At 39.2% G+C, this 20,312-nt stretch overlaps 2 protein-coding genes across 3 annotated transcripts; one reads left to right on the forward strand and one right to left on the reverse strand.

The window, feature by feature from the left end:
- Nucleotides 1-3,904: 3,904 nt before the first annotated feature.
- Nucleotides 3,905-6,050, forward strand: LOC131222282 (chitinase-like protein 1). The gene is made up of 4 exons (XM_058217296.1): nt 3,905-4,058; nt 4,255-4,661; nt 5,055-5,208; nt 5,338-6,050. Exons 2-4 carry the CDS (start codon nt 4,301-4,303, stop codon nt 5,747-5,749), a joined length of 927 nt encoding a protein of 308 aa, XP_058073279.1. The 5' UTR covers nt 3,905-4,058; nt 4,255-4,300; the 3' UTR covers nt 5,750-6,050.
- Nucleotides 6,051-12,847: 6,797 nt separating this feature from the next.
- Nucleotides 12,848-17,172, reverse strand: LOC131222283 (NAC domain-containing protein 17-like). Of its 2 annotated transcripts, XM_058217298.1 has the most exons (6): nt 17,010-17,165; nt 16,449-16,930; nt 15,370-15,647; nt 14,993-15,277; nt 13,732-14,287; nt 12,848-13,612 (listed from the first exon to the last, which is right to left on the reverse strand). In XM_058217298.1, exons 2-6 carry the CDS (start codon nt 16,681-16,683, stop codon nt 13,221-13,223), a joined length of 1,746 nt encoding a protein of 581 aa, XP_058073281.1. In that variant the 5' UTR covers nt 16,684-16,930; nt 17,010-17,165; the 3' UTR covers nt 12,848-13,220. The 2 variants fall into 2 exon arrangements, with proteins under 2 accessions (XP_058073281.1, XP_058073280.1); XM_058217297.1 differs by having other exon boundaries at nt 16,449-17,172.
- Nucleotides 17,173-20,312: the final 3,140 nt, after the last annotated feature.

The raw sequence follows: 20,312 nt of genomic DNA on the forward strand, positions 1-20,312 counted from the left end.
GTGCATCAGGATGTTTGATGGGGTGGAGCGTACCTTGACTGATGTCAGGTACATTCCTGATTTGAAACAGAATCTGATTTCTCTTGGTGTACTTGAGACAAAAGGATGCAAGTACATAGGTATTGATAGTACTCTTAAGGTATCTAAGGGGGCACGGGTAGTCATGAAAGCGCAACGACTCGATAACATGTATAGGTTGATCGGGAGCACTTCAAAAGGTGGAGCTGCAGTAGATGTAGCAGATTTCACCTCTGTATGTGTGTGGCATGTTAGGTATGGCTACATGAGAGGGTAGGGCAGGAAGGCTGAGAGGCGTGGACAGGGATACAGAGCAGGTGGAGCAGCCACCTGTGAGAAGAATCACACGGCATGATCGCAGGATATAGGTGAGGTATATGGACGACTCCAATATCGCAGGGGATTTATCTTTTATTTAGATGGCTCTAGGTGAGCCTGGTGTTGAGAAGTGAAAGGTGACTATGGGCGATGTAATGGATTCGTTGTACCAAACCGACATATGGGAGCGGGTGGAGCTTCCAGTGGGCCGGAGAGTGGTTGGATGCAGGTGGATCTTCAGGAGGATACAGCATAGATACATGGCGAGGTTGGTAGCGAAGGGTTATGCTCGGAAAGAAGGGATAGGTTTCTCAGAGATATTTGCACCGACGGTATAGTAGGTGTTTATTAGATCCGTGATTGGTGCTGGTTGGCCAATGTGATCTTGAGCTGGAAGGATGGATGTGGAGTCTACACTTCTATAAGGGAAAGTAAAGAGTAGATTTACATGAAGCAATCAGAGCAGTTCGAAGTTAAAGGGGCTGAGAAAAGACTTTGCAGGAGGTCGTGGTTTGACCTGTCGCCTAAGCAGTGGTTTGATTCCTTCATGGGGAGTCAGGAATTAATGACATGTAGATCGCCAATTATGACATGTCTGAAATCAATGTACTGAAGACTCGGTTAAGTGGGACATTTAGAATGAAGGATCGGGGGGCTGCAAAGATGGTTCTCGGCATTGAGACTGAAGGAGGAGTAGGCTTTGGTAATCACAGGAGGAATACCTTGTGTGTAGGTATTGATCAAGGATGTGATGGGTCAGGTAAAGCCGGAGAGCGTTCCCTACGCGTCTCTCCTCAAGTTTTCCTCAGGACATGTCCCAAAACAGATAAGGAAAAGCAGGATATCTCATGAGCCTTACTCGAATGCTGTTGGCAGTGTATGTCATGGTCTGGATTAGACCGGTTATTTCACAGGCTGTCAGTGTTGTGAGCAAGTACCCCGGCAAGCAATATTGGGTAGCGGTGAGATGGTAAGAAGACTACGTCTTTCCTTTTGAGAAGACAGGAGCAAAGATAGTTGGGCACGTGGATTCTGATATGGCAGACATACTCACCTAGATCATTCCTTCAAAGAAGTTCAAGTTCTGTGCAACTTCTCTGGGCTTGGCAATGGTGTAAAAGGAAGACAGAGTGTGCAAGAGAAGCTATGATATGATGCAAAAATAAGAGAAGAGGTCAAGAAGCCACACGGTTGAAGATTGAAGACATGGTGGAGATTGTTGCGATATGTCTTAAATCTGAGTCCTTTCGCAACTGGGATGCGAAAGGGTCCCTTCGCAACTGGGATGCGAAAGGGAAGTTACCTAAACCATAAATAGGTGTTCCTAGGGCTTTTTTAGGTGATGAGAAATAATTCTAAGACTTTCTAAAGGGGTTCTAGGGAAATCAAAGGGTGTAGCAAGGGTGAGATTCGAGGTTGTTCGAATCGGGTAAGTCCTCTCTCTTTGTAATTTCTATTTTCATAGTGGAGATCTGTTACTTTGTGCCGTGGTTTTTTCCCATAAGGGTTTTCCATGTTAAATCTGTGTTCTCTTGTGTGTGCTTGGTGTCATTGTATTGCTATCCTAGATTTAGATCTTTGTAATTCCGCAGCACAAATCCCAACAGATATTAATCTTTCTGATTCCCAACATTACTGGTACACTCTTGTATGAATTTTTTTTGATAGGTTATATTGACAGAAAATAACTGAAATAGAGGTAGTTGAATCTATTTATATAGTGATAAGCTTCTGACCTTCATGATGTAATATACAGACTTTGACACAGCCAACGTAATCATTCTCCTCAAAATTTATTATAATTTCATCACTCAATATTCGGATTGAGATACTGTATGTTTACTAATTGCAGAGAAAATGAGGAGGAGATTTTATGTAGTGTTTGAGGGAAGAACACCCGGCATATACGAGACATGGGAGGAGTGCAAAGCTCAAGTTCATGTATTCAGTGGATGTAAACATAAGTCATTCACGGTTTATGAAGATGCAATGCTTGCATGGAATCAACACAAGATTGGACGAAACTTTAACAAGTATTCGTATGTTATAAGAAATCAAATTTTCTTAATTGATATACATATGTTACAATCATACTGTTAACAGAGATTACGCATTGTTTACTGCATTATTCAGGCCACCGCCATCGGTAGAGGAGCGGACGAAACAGATTTAACTCGGTATGTTCATGCATCAACTACTACCATGAAGATGGATAGCGGGACATGTGTAGCTGCACCCATAGAGCCAACAACAATTGGTGACAATGGTTCGTAGGATGGCAATGAAGAAAAAGTGGGACCTGATGGTCCTGGAAACGACCCACATTTCCCTCGTCCGCTTGTTGGTTTGCTCCTTGGTCTCTTCATATTGTTTGCGGTTGTTTACGTGAATGTCCGCAGTAGTGGATAATCTTCTGCATCTGTAACACTCAACGAATTGTTTGGACTGTTTGAAAGTAACCACCTATGGGTGTCTCATTTGTAATATCGTTTTTGACGTACTTAGTTTTTTTGGTTTTTTTTTTTCTGGAACTTTCAATATCATTTGTAATATACGTGAGTAAATTTTCTTTTTCTTTTTTTTAAATTTGTTTTTTGTTGTTTTGTTTTCTAGAACCATCAATATCATCTACTTGTTTTCTCTAATTTTTTTCAAATTAAAATGTATTTTTTCTTATTTTGTTTTTGTTATTTTATTTTTTGGGGCATGGATGATGTCAAGATTACACATGGGGTCCACATATCACAGGTGGGTTGCTACCCAAACGTGGGTTGACCATCCGTACCAGTAGAGTTGAAATTTGTATGATTGTACAGTACCCAGTTTTAATACCTCCTATCCAAATATTGATCTGTATAAGGTATTGTATACTATGCCAACCAATTCCTCCAATCCAAACATTGATTAGTATTTGCTTGATTTGAATGTAGTCTGAAAATCGTCCAATGCATACATGAATAGTACCCAAATACAATACAATACAATACTATACACGAATCCAAAAAGGCCCTTAGTATCAAGCGCAATAAGCAAGCAAAAGCTAAACATTAGGAGCAGATTCGGTTGAGCTGGGGTAACACTTGTTTCCACTGGGCGTGACTGTGCGAGGCCCACTTTGTGGTATATATTATATATTTGCACCGTCCATCCATCTAATTAGATAATCTTAGAACACGGGCACAAAATTGAAGTAGATCAAAATCTAAATTGAGCCACACCGTAGGAAATACCGGTGGCTAACAAGGCATAAATGAGACTCACCCAAACATTACCAACAAGGTAAAATAATTTGCAAAATTAGCATATTAGTTGTATTCAAGTGAATCACCGTAAAGCTTGGGTAACATGAGTCGATCCACAATGGAAAATAATAATTGGACATCAAAATTTGCCAAGTTAACGAGGTAGTATGTTTTATTTTTATTTCTTTTTATTTTAATAGAAAAATGAAAAGAAGACTGTCGGTGATGGGTGATGGGTTGCTTTCGATCCAGCCTGTCGTTGCTTAGACGTCGAACAACTTTGCCAGCTGCACGCAGCATCAGCCGTTGGATGTAATGGGAAGTGCTGGCGATTAACACCTGTTGGCGTTACAGGGTCTCTGAAACTGAAAGAGGTGCCGCTTCCTTGCTTCTCCTTGCCTCGTAAATTAAGAGAGCCGACTGCTACTCGCAGAACTCAACTGCTACAACATCCGTCGGTCCGACCATCTGGTGGTAAAGGTATACTTCATTTGGGTATATTTATCAATTGTGGATCAGATGCCTATCTGTATTTTCATATCTTCTTCTCCATTTTTCTCCTCTTTTCTTTTCTTTTTCTCTCTCTGGCCTTCTCTACGCATATATGTATAATCGTATCTGCGGGCCGGCGTTTGACTGCTAGTCGAATTCATTCCCTTGTAATTTTCTATTGCAGAGGCATTTTCCTCTCTCGTTAAAACAAAAAAAAAAAAAAATTGAAAATGGAGGAGAGGAGATGGGCGATTGCAGCGGGAATCTTGTTTCTTTCGATGACTACGACCTTGATCCGTACGGGATATGCGTCCAAGGGCAAGGAAAAGATCTGTGACAAGGGTTGGGAATGCAAGGGCGTATTTTGCTGCAACCAGACCATCTCAGATCTCTTCCAGGTTTACAATTTTGAGGAGCTCTTCAGCAAGCGCAACTCCCCCGTTGCCCATGCTGTCGGCTTTTGGGATTACCGCTCCTTCATCACAGCCGCCGCCATATACGAGCCCATAGGATTCGGCACCACTGGCGGCAAGCTTATGCAAATGAAAGAGATTGCTGCATTCCTCGGCCATGTCGGCAGCAAGACCTCCTGTAAGCTAATTTGCGCCTCTGCCCTATAGATATCATTCATTTATCCTCTTTCCCAATTGGTAATTGGAACGCTTTCAAGATTTCTGTTCACCAGAGAGACCATCCTGCTGTTCTACATATTCAGCTTTCACCAAACGATGATTCAGCAACTCCCATTGATTCTCTCTGCATTTGATTCTTCTTTTAGTCAGATCTTAACGGATTTGAACCCTTTCAGAAAGACCATCCTGCTGTTTTGCTATATGGAATGCCTCGCCTTGTTATATATTCATTAGTCAGATCTTAACGGATTTGAACCCTTTCAGAAAGACCATCCTGCTGTTCCGCTATATGGAATGCCTTGCCTTGTTATATATTCATTATTCAGATCTTAACGGATTTGAACCCTTTCAGGTGGCTATAACGTTGCAACCGGTGGTCCTTATGCATATGGGCTATGTTATAACCATGAATTAAGCCCAAGCCAGTCTTACTGCAACCCTAACTATCTCTACCCCTGTACCCCTGGAGCTGAATACTATGGCCGTGGTGCCATTCCTGTCTACTGGTATGTTGAAAGCTGCTACTTTAATCCATTTTGCTCTAGTTATTATGTGTATGTGAATGACCCCTACTTTCAGTGTTATTAGAGGGACAAACTCCTGAATGTGTCCGTCAATCTGGTTTCTTTCTCCAGGAACTACAACTATGGAATAGTCGGTGATGGTCTTAAAGTAGAGTTGTTGAACCATCCAGAATATCTTGAACAGAATGCTACGCTAGCCTTCCAAGCTGCCATCTGGAAGTGGATGACCCCAATGAAGAAGAAGCAGCCTTCAGCCCATGATGTGTTCGTGGGGAACTGGAAGCCTACGAAAAATGATACCTTGGCGAAAAGGGTGCCGGGTTTTGGGACTACAATGAACATCCTCTACGGGGATCTTGTCTGTGGCCAGGGCGAAATCGATTCTATGAACAACATCATTTCACACTATCTCTATTACCTTGATTTGATGGGAGTTGGCCGAGAAGCTGCTGGAACACATGAGGTTTTGAGTTGTGCAGAACAAGCTGCTTTCAACCCTTCCTCTTCATCTTCCAGTTCGTAAGATAGCTTAAGTATCCATTGTCAGCCAATCCTTGTCAGGGAAACTGCAATAATAAAAGGCACATGTGGTGTTGGATTTTTCAGTTTCTGTGTGAAGTGAAACTATTGTGAACCAATCAGGTTGAAGGTGAGGGCTTTGTGTTATTTGTCATTACTATTTCTTTATCTGCAGGTGATGTATTTGACGTTGCAATGATTATTGTGTTTATTTCCATAAACATGATTAGTACGTGTATTATGTAGATGAAGACCTTGTTATCTATTTAGATTTATCATATTTTTATTAAGTTCATTGTTCTTTATCTTGTGCTTCGGTTATATACTCTCTGAAATTAATTAGCAGGCTTCTGATCAGAAGGGCCCTTTATAGACAAGATTCAGCTGTCCAAACTTATGCAAAAGACTGCTTCATCAAGAAGATCCATTCTTCTGAATATCCAGTTGGATCATAAAATAGTAAGGGGCCCTAATAAAATTGAATTGTAAAAATCATGGTTTTTTTATTATTATTATTTAAAATTCTGGAAATTTTAATGAATATATACTACGTCTCTACTGCTAGAAGAACATGGCCAAATCAACAGTATTGTAGCATTTCATATTCTAACGTGGCCGTTATAGCATTCCAATGGATTTCTCCACAGTAATGAACTAATAGAGCACCTACACCAATGGGACACAGGAAACAAGTCAAATCTCAGTATGGTACTTGCAGTCCCATTTCAGCATCGTTCTGTCCTGTGATGGAATGAACTCTCAAACTGTCATATGTTCATAGAAACCTAGCTTTTCTGGTTTTCTGCCATGGTAGGATTTACATTGTTATTTGTCCAATAAGAAGTGAAATGTGAATTTTAATAATAGCAGAGATCAAACGCAACAATCTTAATGCGTTTGACAAGTTTTGTGAGCATATGATGATTGACTAAACACTGGTTGCTTTGTTATTTTCTTTTTCTGGTTTAAAAACATGTTGGATTGAGATCCTATAACTGATTGAAATCCTTGATCTATGACTTCCAAGAATTCGCAGATTTGTCCATCGTTAGTTTTCTTGTTTGAATGACTTGGAACATAATTCACAGAATCTAGATTTTTCTTCTTTTTTCTATTTAAAATTTTGTTAGAGAGCAAAAACTCACACACAAAATTACAGACAGGACCAAGAGGAACTCCAAAAATGTAACGGGGAAAGAAAATGATAAAAGAGATATACAAGAGATGATATCGAACTTAGCTTTCCTGAACACCTCGGCAGGGTCAAGTTGGCGGTTCTGGAAACATTTTTCGACCAAATTACAGCCAGTTCTAGAATTACCCTCTGTTTGGTTGAAGATCATTCATGGAATCCAAACATGCCAACGTGTCAAAAGCGTGCAAAATATAAGGTTTTGATCTGATTAGCCACGTTGACTCAGTATCCTACCTAAAAAGATTAGGTTTTTTTGCACTTTCATGATCAGATGGCTCAGAAAATTGACGGTCCTATTAATTACAGAAGGCTCTGATAATTTAATCGACCTGTACTACCTATAACATGGTTTGAAATATTGATTTTGGTCCCCGACTTACCTGGGACAGATATGGATGAAATTGATAGAACTCATCGGAACGGCTTGAATTGGAAATTGAGTAGAAATAAATAAAATAAAATCAGTAAAGTTTGCTGGAGAAACTTATTGCCATTGAAGAGATCCCGAAGTAATCGAAATGAAACTAAAGATAAAAGTCATCTCACATTTCTCTCTTGATAAATCAGAGTATATTTCATTAGGCTCCTGACACATTCTGCAGGCTACCATTCAAAAATCACACCAAGCATATGAGTCTAGCCTTCTCATCACTGTCCAACCCAAAAAAAATGGGCAGCGGAAGTCATTTGTCCAAAAATAGGTCCAATCATCTGTTTAAATGTTAAGCCCACTATGTCTTAGGGCCTGTTTGGATACCAGAATAAGTTACTTTTTAATTTATGTTAGGTCATTAACTTAACTTCTCACTTGAGTTAGTTTGGTAAAAGTGATTGCAAAAAGTATATGTGCTTAAAGCTACTTATCCCACTGATTTTTTTTAATAGCTTTTTAACCTTTCACTTTTCTACTTCTCTCTCAGTCCATATCAAAGGAGGCCCTACATGATGGACTGTCCACATCGAAGGTGGGGCTCATAGGATGGACAGCTCACTTCAAAGCTGGGCCCCACATGATGGATCACCCATATTAACACGGGCCCACATAATGGATGGCACACATCAAAGGCGGGCCTCTAATGATAAATAGCCTACATCCAAAATGGGTGGGTATGATGGATGATCCACTTCAAAGGTGGGGCCCACATAATGGATGGTCCACATCAAAGGTGACTTCCACATGATGGGCAATTGACATTGAAGCTGGGTTCCATTGATGGATGGCCCACATCAAAGGTAGGCCCCTAATGATGAATGGCCTACATCCAAGGTAGGCCCTGCATAATGGGCAACCCACATTGAAGGTGGGGCCCACATGATGGATTGTCCACATCAAAGGTGGGCTCCACATGATGGGCAATGAATAGTGGTGGGCCATCAAGGTGGGCCCCACATGATGGATGGTCATAATGATGAGTGGCCCATACACAAGGTGGGCCCTGCATAATGGACGGGCCTCATGACGGTCCACATCACATGTGGGCTCCACATGATGGGCGGTGGATATTGCAGGTGGGCACCACCTAATGGAAAATAACATTGATGACATCAAAGGTGAGCCCTACACAATGGATGGTACACATTAAAGGTTGGCTTCTAATGATGAATGGCCTACATCATAGGTTGGCCCCACATGATGGATGGTGGATGTGAGGGGGACCAACCAAACTTGGATAAATACTTACAATGTTGGAAGCCAAAGATACCTTTTTTACTTTGTAGCTGATAGGAATATTGTTTACCAAACATGCCAAGACAAGCCACGTGCGGCATAACTCATAAGTAGCTTATCTAAAGTAACTTATAATCCAAAGGCCCCCTCAGTGTTAGGAATCATGGTCATGATTATCAGAAGATAATCCATAACCCAAACCATCCCATCCTGTAGATTGAACAAGGATAGCTCTTAAGAGGAAGGGCAACTTAGCGGTCGATTATCTCATCCAATACCTTTGATTTTTTTGGGGGAGGTTTACCAAAATAAAATCATTTAAATCTTTCTTAATCTAAAAACTACTTTGATATTAAAATGTATTAAAAACCTGAACCTCAGGAAAATATTTGCGAAAAGACACCTCTCCATGCTACCGTTGCCCACTCCGTAATAACGGTTTACCCCCCAGCAAATAACAAACTGGAACCTGAATCCTCTCAAATAACGAATGGGCCACACCACCAGGAATAAGGGGGATGGCACGCCAGCCATAGGTTTTTGTAGAGCCACCATGTTTTCTTTCATCATACATGTTAATTAGGTCTTAACTCACCGTGATGAAGTGAAAATACAAAAATCAGCTTGATCCATGGCCGCCACACGTGAATTTATAGGTTTTTTTGAGAAATTTTGTAAGTCTTTATTATCCTGATCTTTTGTGTGTGGGTCAAATGATGCTCCTTTTCTGATGATCGAGTTGATATACATATAAAACATGACAGCCCCCACAAAGTGTAGGTATTTCACGCACGGAAAACATGTGTTGTAGACAATTGCTGCAGTCTAGTAGTCTGCATGAGTATAGTAGGAATTGCAAGAGTAATTTTTAAGAGGAGAGATGAATTTTTTTTAGTTTGTGTTAATTTTGAAAACTGATATTATCTAGATGGCATCCTAATTAAAATTTTGCAAAAATCTGCACTCGGTGTTTTTCAAAAATCCGCCAGTAACATACACACTAGCATTACCATTCTCTTGAGAGAACAGGGTGCAAGGACTTCACAGACAATGGCTTACATACAAGTGCACAAACTATGGGGGCTAAAACAAAAGGCAATGGCCCCACAATTATCGATGCACCATTTTAAAGTTTTAAAAAAAATTAAGAACTAAAAAATTAAAAAAGAAGAAGTGAAAAGAGCGTATTTGACTCAGAAACAAACATGGCTCAGTGATTTCGGTAGACGAATCCCAATTTCTGGTAAATATACATGAAAGGGACCTTTTTTTCACATTTTTTGCAACTTTCATATCTTTTATGTTTTAAAACACAAAAGCAAAGTAAATAAGTTAGATAAAATGCACCTAATTTTTTTTAGTTATAGTTAAGAAATGATGTGGTGCTCAGGGCACTATAAGGTATAGTGCTCCTAGTTAAATTCAGATACTTGGAGATTCTAATTAACGATTACTTGCTATCCATCAGGTCTAACGCACATTTCACGGATGCTACCTTGTATAACTCTTGGAGATGGGATTATTTAATCCATCCATAAAGTTGCGCTTCTTTTACATTGACATCTGATTAGTATCATTGTTGAATGGTACTTCATAAAATGTTTGTTTGCCCCCACCTGGTGAATGCATGGCTCGCAGCCGCAGATGCCCCCACATAGGCATATGTGCTGCCTCCCACCCTCACATCCACAAAGGACAGACACCTTTCTTCATTTTTACCGTCCCATTTTTGTAGCACACGTGTGACCAACTTGCTGATGGACAGAATAGCACCCAACTCAGGCTTAGATGATGACCACGACATGTTGCACATGTGACGTGACTTACGTCTTGAGGGGTTGTCTGGATTTGTGCAAGTGGTGTGCCCCCCTTACGTATGGATGCATTTTTGGACAAGTAACATGGATGCACGACCGTGAGAGCATGGATTGCCCGTCGCTGGAGGAGAGGTTAAGGGCCTGTTTGGGAGCGTTAGATTTGAATTTGGAATCCTCCTATTATATTTTGCACTATGAAATCAGAATCCCTTTTAATCCAAAAGCAACTATACATAATATATTTACAAGTTTGAATTTAATTACTAAATTAACTTTAATCTCTAATTAGTGTACGTATGTAATGTGAAATTCCAACTCTCGAATGGGCCACAAGCACAAGATCACATCTGAATAACTAACCAACCATTTTTAACTGTTGATTCACATGGACAATGTTTGGACGGCGCAAATTATCTTATAACATGTTCCAATGTATCATGTGTGCAATTATCAAAAGTTAAGCATCCACGTATGCATGTATGCCACCATTAATCTTCAAGCAGTAAAAAAATATATATAGTAAGTGTAAATGTGCGCATGCAAGCATACACATGTACAAATATAGCACCGAATAATTTTTAAGTTTCCCACATGTGCCTCGAGTGCATGACAAACAATGAGCAAAAGACCTAGTTAGCAACAGTATATCAATGACCAGCTAACTGTGACATCATGCCATAAATTGATAGATAAATACAACTTTGCCTCAATTCAAACAGCCCTCAATCTCTCCTCGTCCAAAAGGGAGCTATTATTGTACATGGGTTGGATATGCCATAAATTGATAGATAAATACAACTTTGCCTCAATTCAAACAGCCCTCAATCTCTCCTCGTCCAAAAGGGAGCTATTATTGTACATGGGTTGGATACATGGCACAACTATTCAGATGATTCAACCAATAAGCCTTACATTAGACAGGTCATTACAAAACTCTCATTAAGCAGATTTTTGAATTTGGAGTGCATGGGAATTTTTCAATATATTCACTAGAACATATGTGATATCTCAAATTATCTTTAATATATCAGATTAGTGTACATACGTAACATTTGGCATGATTATTATAATAAGCCCATTGAAATATATTCTTTAGCTGAAAATGAGAAATTTTCAAGCCTCAAGTGCACTACAAAAGCAAGGATCACAAACAAGCAACTTGCCAGTGTTTTTTAACTGTCCATTTAGTTGGCCAATGTCTGAGTGGTTTGGATCATTCTATTAGAGCATGTTTGTTTTATCATTACTATGGTAAATTCTGGTAAATGGATAATGATTACTTTTACCAGCTGTTTAGAGAGATGGAAATAATGATGCAAATTTAAATTAGGAAATGGTACTCAAATTTGTGGGTCCCACCATGATGTATGTCTTAAACATGCCATCCATCAGTTTAACTCCTTTCAAGGCGTGAGCCAAAAAATGAGGCAGATTGTAAAAGCAACAGTTTGTGTAAGACCCACGGTGATATGTATTTGTCGTCCAACCTGTTCATAAGGTCAGAATGACAGGATGAACAAAAAACACAAACATCAGCTTGATCCAGGACTTTTGTGGCCCTCTAAAAGTTTTCAACGATGTGTTCAATTCCCAGTGTAGCACGTGATGTGGTCTATATAGGCTTTGGATTTGCCTCATTTTTGTGCTCAGGCCTAAAATGAGCTGATAAAATGAATGGACGGCATGAATCAGATGCAGACATCACTGTGGGCCCCACAGATTTTATGGTCTCAATGAAATTGTCCACGACAAGATGGTGGACTGCATTGAATTTTCCATAGAAACTAAAATGTACCAGAAATTGTCCAGATGATGGCTTGCATTGAATTTTCCATAGTAAATAATTATTACCCATTTACTACGATTTACCATAGTAAATGGTAAACCAAACAGGCCTTAATGTGAATTTAGTGATGCAGCAGATAATTGAATTGTGCAGACACATGCACACCTTTGTTCACCAGTGACTCTCCAAAGGAGTGCGACCCATTTACTCCCGAATCTATCTTCCTCATGATTTCAAATCAGCTCCATTTACTCCCAATTCCATTTAGCTCCATTCAACAAAATGGCATCTAAACCACCAAGATTATTTCTAAAACAAAATTTATCTACAAGGAAAAAAAAAAAAAGGTGAGGGCATCATGGATGATGCTGGGAATTAAGCAGTGAAGTCAGCGTAAAACACCTATCATTTCAATGAAACAGATCCATGTTCGACATAAGAAAATCGTGATCTAAATGTAAACTCAAATTCTATGTCACAAGAAAGACCAAAGAAAAGATGGTGCAGAACCCTCACCTGAGCTCGACAATTCACAAAATGTGGGTGCTGCGAAAATTCTATATGCATGAAGTACAAGTGCCTAGCCAGGGACCATAACCACGGGAGATGTTAAAACAAGACTTGCTTATTTCCCAAAAAAAAAACAAAAAACTTTACTAATACAATTTATGAAACATTACAGAGAGAGAGTGTTGAAGTTGAATCAGATTATTCTAACATGATTGGGAAACTATACATGATAATGGACTACACTTGTTTCACTCACCTTCCCTCGAAATGAGTACACTGTGACACAGGTCAGTTTGTTTGAAAAGACTCCCAACAATCTCTCCTTACATTAAAACTTGAGTACTAGGTTGCCTAACCCTGGTTGGTTTTATCTGTCTGTCCAAAATGTTGATCATCATCATCAATACCTCATCCCAATTAATTAGGGATTTGTCCAAAATGTCATGGGGATAAATAAACCAAATACACGCATGTGCATATGCCCAGGTAGGTACATACCTAGGAGGAGGCCATGAACCTGCCCACAAAAGCCTTTAATACTTTCACTATAGTTCCAATCATTAACACCCATAAGATGGCCCATAATGCCCCCAGAAAAGAAACGAAAAGCATACTACCATTTCTACCTACCCTCCTGCCCACAGCAGCACCATCACCTGCTGCAACACCCCCGTCTCTGGCACCAATGCGTGCTGCACCAAAACTCGACATTCTCTCAAATGCCCGATTGATCAGGGCATTCTCAGAGGCTGATGCTGGATGAGTAGGTATTGATTCCAACAGGCCGTAGACTGTTGAAGTGAACCAATGTTCTGAAGCATCTCCTCCAATGCCTCCTTGCCCCTGTGTTTCGTTACTGACATTCAATGAATTACCATCACCCGCTATACCTATACAATTCAGAAGCATGAATGGATAAGAACGTTGAGAAGCTTCTATACCAGTGATATTGCAGCCACCAGTCCATTAAATATGCTTGCAGTATTGATATTGAAATTGATTAATGTACCTGAATCTGGAGGTGCCATAACAACCTGACTTGACTCTGTTGATGTAAAGACATTGAACTTCTGTTCATGTGTCCAGAGAGGACTGGTAACATAAGCTGCATGGAATTGATTTTCGTCGTCGATGGGGTCCTGCAAGTGATAACCCAACTGGCTCGCTATGTCAGTCGCATAACAATCCAGATGCGGTTGTGTAGTCCCCTCCAGAGGCACAATTTCTTCAGGAAGAAACATGGGTGCATCAAAGTAATAATCAGAGGCGTAAAACCCGCCTGTGTCATGAAATGGGAAGTCGTTACTGATACTCCAACTAGAAACACCAGGCACTTGATCCGCAAGATCATTCAATTCCACAAAATCTCCATCATCCAAAGCACATGTAACTTCAAGTGCTTCAGAAGGTTGCATAATAGAGGTGGCCGAACATGTAACCTGAGAGCTTGTCTGCCCACAATCAGCCCACTCACATGGGCGTGAAATTTCACTGGGTTCAATGGAAATGGCTTCCCTAAGCGATGACTCCACCACATAACCTTGTGTCCCCTCTTTATCAGCAACCTATGGCAACAAAGAACACAATATAGCCATCAAATACACATGATCTAAAAGGAGAAGCATGCCATAAGCTTGAAACACAAACCAATAGCTAGAAGGTAACTATAAATCCAGGTGGTTATTATAAGATAAATCCGAGATTTTGCAAAGAAGAGGTTTCTTCCTTTGGCTGGGAGCTGTTTTGTAACAAAAGTGACGTTCCTTTCAAGGGAGATATTCACTAAAATAACCGATGATTTCTCAAAAGTCAAAATCCATTGGCTACAATGCTCAATTGGTTTGCCTGGCACTAAACCTCCATGAGGTATGAATTGATGATTTCTGCTCTTAAGTCATTAAATTATTGATCTATTTTCTTATGTTTCTGTGATTATTTCAACTATTTCTCCCCCCTGCTCACATCAAGAATATGCATGTTATCTTTAGTATTTAGAGAAGAAATAAGACTAACATTCCCATCTAAAAACAGACATCAGGCTCATTAGCTTATCACGATGTGAATAAATTAGAACGTTTGACATGGATTGTTTTCCTCTATGATTAATAGGTCTTAGATTTACCGAAAAGACATAAAATAAAAATAAACAGTGATATCCACAAGTTCTAAACTGCAAATACCATTACCAACAGTAAATCTAAGATCCAATAAACAAAAGAATAGCAGAACTTTTAATCTGCCTCAGTACATAAGTCAGATGCTAGTCCTACCTCGAGTTCACGTACAAAACTGTTGAAATGCTGTTGATCTACTTCAGGTTCATTAACTGTTTGTTGCACGGTGTCCTCCACATCATCAGTTGGAGGTGGGAATTGATCATAACCCCCTATAAGATCTGATGCTGGATATTCCACACTGGCCAGGATTCCCAAGCTATCATCAATTGGATCATCATCATCCAGCCACTCCTCTTCTCTAAATGGTGCCCCATACTGTTCACCATTTTTGGGACCAGGTCCACTCTTCTGATAAACTTTATAAAGCGCATAAGAATCCTGCAAAGCAAACAAAGAATTGGAAAGGAGAATGCTTTTAATCCTGGGATGAAAAACACCAGACATGGAAATCTGTTAACTGCTCTATGTACCTGCACAGCATTACAGCTCTCAAGCTCCTCTTTGACCATGGTATACTCATGCATCACCCAATCGGTTCGTGCTCCCTTGGGAGCGCGCCCTTTGTAGAAGACAAGTGTCTTCTTCATGCCCACCATCCTGGAATTCCGTGAAATACTCCTATCCTTTCCTGTAGCCTTCCAATAACCACTTTTAGTCCCCCGATTTGATCTCACCCCATTGGGGTACTTGCGGTCTCTGGCGCTGAAGAAGTACCACTGTTTATCACCTGTCTGCAGGAGAGATTTTCCTACAATTCAAGAATTGCAATCAAAATAAGAAATACATAATAAAATCCAAATCAAGATAATTTAGCGCGCTCACGCGCGCACACACACAGTACAATAAAATCACAAACAAGTTAATATACTGCACAGTCAATGCTTCATATATTTCTCTGCATTTGAAGAATCACATACAGAATCGGAAAAGACGACAAAACAAAGAAAGAAGCCACTGACTCCACGAAAAGATAAAACAGAAGAAAAGAATTGAAGTGTCAATATTAGCAAAATGGTCAACCTTCTAATCACAATTCACTATCAGAAATAAATAAATAAATAAATAAAGTGTAAGAAAATATAAACAAAACAAAGATTAACAACCAAAATTGAGGAGGAAATACAATAATGGAAAAGTTAATATGCCTTCCATAGTTACTACTCTTGATAGGCGTACTTTCTCCACATGCCCAAGGGAATAAAGACGGATCTTTTAATGTAAGCTAGGGTCGAATGAAATCTAGTTGCCTAAATTGAAAACAAAGAGTACCAGATTTTTTAGCATAAAATAAATTAGCAAGATCATTTCATCTTCTTCTTTGTCTATTTCTTTTCTTTTCTTTTTGTTTGTTTGTCCATGCCAAAAGTACCTCGCTAGACTCAGAAATAGAAATGAAACAGGAGTCACAAAAGGAACCCCAAGAAGAATAATTCATCAAGAGAAAAGGAGAGAGAATAATAATAATAATAATAATAATAAAGCATAGGAGCATAAAATTGAAGAACTCTAGTGAGATTGGAAAAATGGTAGGTAATAAAGGGGTACATACCAGGTAACTCCCATGGCTCACACTTGTAGACGTCAATCTCTCTGATAATGTTGAGCTTAAGGCGTCGGCGACAGATTTTCCTCTTCAGATAATACAATATGAGCTCCTCATCCATTGGATGGAAACGGAAACCAGGCGGCCAAGGCGACTTTGAACCACCCCCGGCAACAACAATTTCGCCTCCTCCTGTGTTAGAATCGGAGGCAGCAGAAGCAGATCCCAACTGCATCTTCATTGCTAAGCTAAAAATCCCGGATCAATACGTAGGCCCAGAAAGATTTTTTATTTTTATTTTATTTTTTTTTATAAAAGGAATCCGATTTTTTATTTATTTATCAAGAATCCGATAAATCTCCAAAATCCCAACGATCCCAACAGAGAGAACTCTCCTGCACCTCCACACTTGTAAATCTTTCTTACTTTCTTTCTTCAGCAGCACCCCACCAACACAACAACAACAACCAATAAAGAAAGAAAGAAACCTGCAGAAGGAGGAATCCAGGATATCTCAGAGATGCACAAATAACGAACATCAAAACTTGAAAATCCGTTGGCCGAAACCTTATAAAACCCTCTAAAGAAGGAAAATGAGAAGGACAGAAAGACGATCGCTTACACTGTTGAAGAAGATAGAGAGTACGAGACAGTTCTTCGCCGCCGTCTCGTCTCTCCCAACCGCGTCTCTCTCTCTCCCTCTCTCTCTCTCAATGCGAAGAAATAAGCTGCCGCGATCCCTTCCCTTCCTGCCCAAAGTCAGTCAACCCAACTTAACCCTGGTTGGTTAGCCGTCGTGCACGTAACCAAGCCATCGGGTTAGCAGTTTAAGCTCCCCCTCTGCTTAGTGTGGGAATCAACCGGGCTTTGACTAACTAGCTAGTGGGCTAGGATTGGGCCTCGCGTGTCTTACCTAAGCCAATTTCCAATCATTTTAGGCCTGCCTGGATAACCCGTTATATCCTACAAATATGTTCATCCAATCTTCCATCTTGAATGTAGACCGTTTGTCTCATTCTTTTATACTGCATGTAGAATGTTGTTTTAATTTTTTTACAAATAAATAATTAAAATGTAAATTGAATCGTTGTTACCCATATTTTAAAATTTTGACATTATCTATTATTTATAATAACTATTTTTAAATATTAATATTTTCCTGATAATACTAGGTTAAAAATGTAAAGACGTGAAAATATCCCCCAAGAAATTCCCATGCGGTGAAATTGCGGGGAACTAGATCTCCCTCCACCTTGTGGTAAAGTTTTGGAAATTGTCAACGAATATTAGGGGTGACTCTGCCTTAATCCCCGCTAAATCGTCTGCATTAGCCAAACTAAAACGAGTTGAGATGAGTAAAACCAGTCACCGTGCCCTGTGCAGCTAGCTAGAGGGATAACGTTGGTAATAAGAGGCCCTCTCTTACAGGTATCTTAAATTACCTCTTCCCTCACATTCACTCAATATCAAGACCACAATCATTTCTCCTTATTCAAAATATACGCAATACAAGAAATTAAAAGGAAAATCACAAGTTATATCCCTAATAGAACCTTTAAATCATCCATCATCCATTAGATCCACCATTATAGTAATCCAACAGTCGATTTCTCCTCGTATGGTCAATGATATAACATGAGTTTCCAATCCCAATATATTGCCTCCATAAGATAGGCTATCGAATTTAACCATTTGAGGTTTCATCAATGATTTATTAAGGTCCAACTTGTTTTTTAGTGATTGACCTGTAAGTTTTCGAAACAGTTCCTTGTACTCTCAGACAGAGATCGTCAAAAAAAGTTTTGAATTCGGCAAATAAATGAAATCCATAGATTACAGGTTTAAGAAGCTCCTAGCAAGAAATCAGATAAGCTAATTCTTAGATTTTCAATAATTTCTTCTCATCATGATCAGTTATAAAATTTAAGCTCAAACCAAGTTTTTGAAACGCTTATCGGTTAAACTCACGACCTAAGCCAAGTTATGGAAATTTGAAGGGTTTTTAGCATATTCTCCCTTTAATAATAGAGTATTTGCAAACACCCACGAAAAAAAAAAAACAAAGACTATGAAAATAACTACGAGGTTAATTTGTTGCTATTGCAAACACCCACATTATGTAAATTTTTCACAATTTCATTTAACAACAGTAAAATAACGGTAAAAATGCCCATACTTATAAAACAATGCAAATGCTCATTATGAGCAATTGCAAATAAATAAAAACTTCCTCACCAAATAACCTGCCATTTTTTACATCTACCATTGATTGTGAGACCCAACAGATCGATGGTGCGGATTGCATGGATGGGTTTCACAATTCTCAAAAGGCACGAGGGAGAAAAGAAAATATCTTTCAAAACCTCCTTTTCTTCTTCTCTTTCTTTTATTTTTTTCTCCTTTTATCTTGTTTGTCTTTATTATTTTTCAGGTAAGCTAGGTGACTCAATTTTATCTTGTGATTTCAAGATATTAGGTGAATACTCATTCCATAAAGGGTTTTGAGTTCGGCCATGCCACCAAATATGGAGAAATGTCACCTGTTACCTTAGGAGTCATTTGTCAACATGGATTTGGTATGAATGGGAATCCAAGTCACAATTATGAAATTTTTAATTCAAAATTTTCAAGATTTGAAAATGTCAAGGGCAAATACAAAACTTTCGATTCAGAAAATTTTCAACAACAAAAACTCCAAAAACTTTGTTCACTATAGAATGTCTAAATATAGAATAGGGCAAGCGGGAGATTATTGATGTTATGCTCTCAAAAGCCTATGTTGTTAGACCTCGGTTTATATAGCATAATGCATTTCATTATTCCTAAATGATTCTTATGGAACATGTTTGTGTGAGTTTGAAAAGTATTGCCTCTGATGCTCTTGTGCACTCGAGATTGGACACATTGGCTTAGAAGCCGAGAGAGAGTTTTGTTTTATAAATCCCATCATCTTGGCCATTACCATGCAAGTTCTTGAGCATGTTATGGTTTTATCAGATGATCATTCCATGTAAGGGGACTGATCATCCATGTAAGGAGACTGACTTGGTGTTAGGATAGATAGTCTCCGCCCATTGGTATAGTTTCGAATTGTTTTAGATTGTCTCTTTCCCTAACCCTACATAAGTGTGTAAGTGAGCCACAGATGGTTCTTTAAATTGGGCCTTCGGTCACTTGCATTGACATGGATCACTTATAAGCATTAAGATTAGGAGATCCATCACGTCCAGCCTTAAATAGGCTTGTAGTTACAATAGGTCTGTGAAAATTCCCATAACTTGAGAACGTGCAAATAGAGAGGCCCTAATTAATCATGCTTTGGCTCACCTTATGAGGCTTTCACATAACCATTGAAAGAAGGTGTAATTAGGTTTCTTCATCGAGGTCTTTGAAGTACGCACGATTTAATATGGGATCCTTTTAGTCTTCCTAGGACATGAGTAACATAAATAGGTGGTTGATCTTATGGTTTAGATGATCCATCGAATAATTAAAAGCTCGGTTGACACCTCTGAGAATTTTAATTGCTTAACTAGAGTTTTTCAACCATTAACTTCCATTTTTTTTTACCGTTGATTTGTTTGAAATCATATGCAATGGACATCCAATGGTTGAGATCTAACATAATTTATACTATGGGTGGCGTGGGAATTGTCCAAGGTTATTGATTACTGATAATGAAGGGATTTGGACAATTGGGATGCATAGATTGGATAGGTATGTGACATCATTTACAGTAGGGTGCACAGATGTTTCATAGGATGATAGAGCATCATATGCGTGCATCCTTTTTACAACCCTAACTCCTGCTTAAGATCATATTCTAAGGAGGAGAGAGAGTCTGTGCTAGGGACATCCACACCTTTCTTC

Source organism: Magnolia sinica, chromosome 13 (assembly GCF_029962835.1).
Source record: "Magnolia sinica isolate HGM2019 chromosome 13, MsV1, whole genome shotgun sequence".
NCBI classification, from domain to species: domain Eukaryota; kingdom Viridiplantae; phylum Streptophyta; class Magnoliopsida; order Magnoliales; family Magnoliaceae; genus Magnolia; species Magnolia sinica.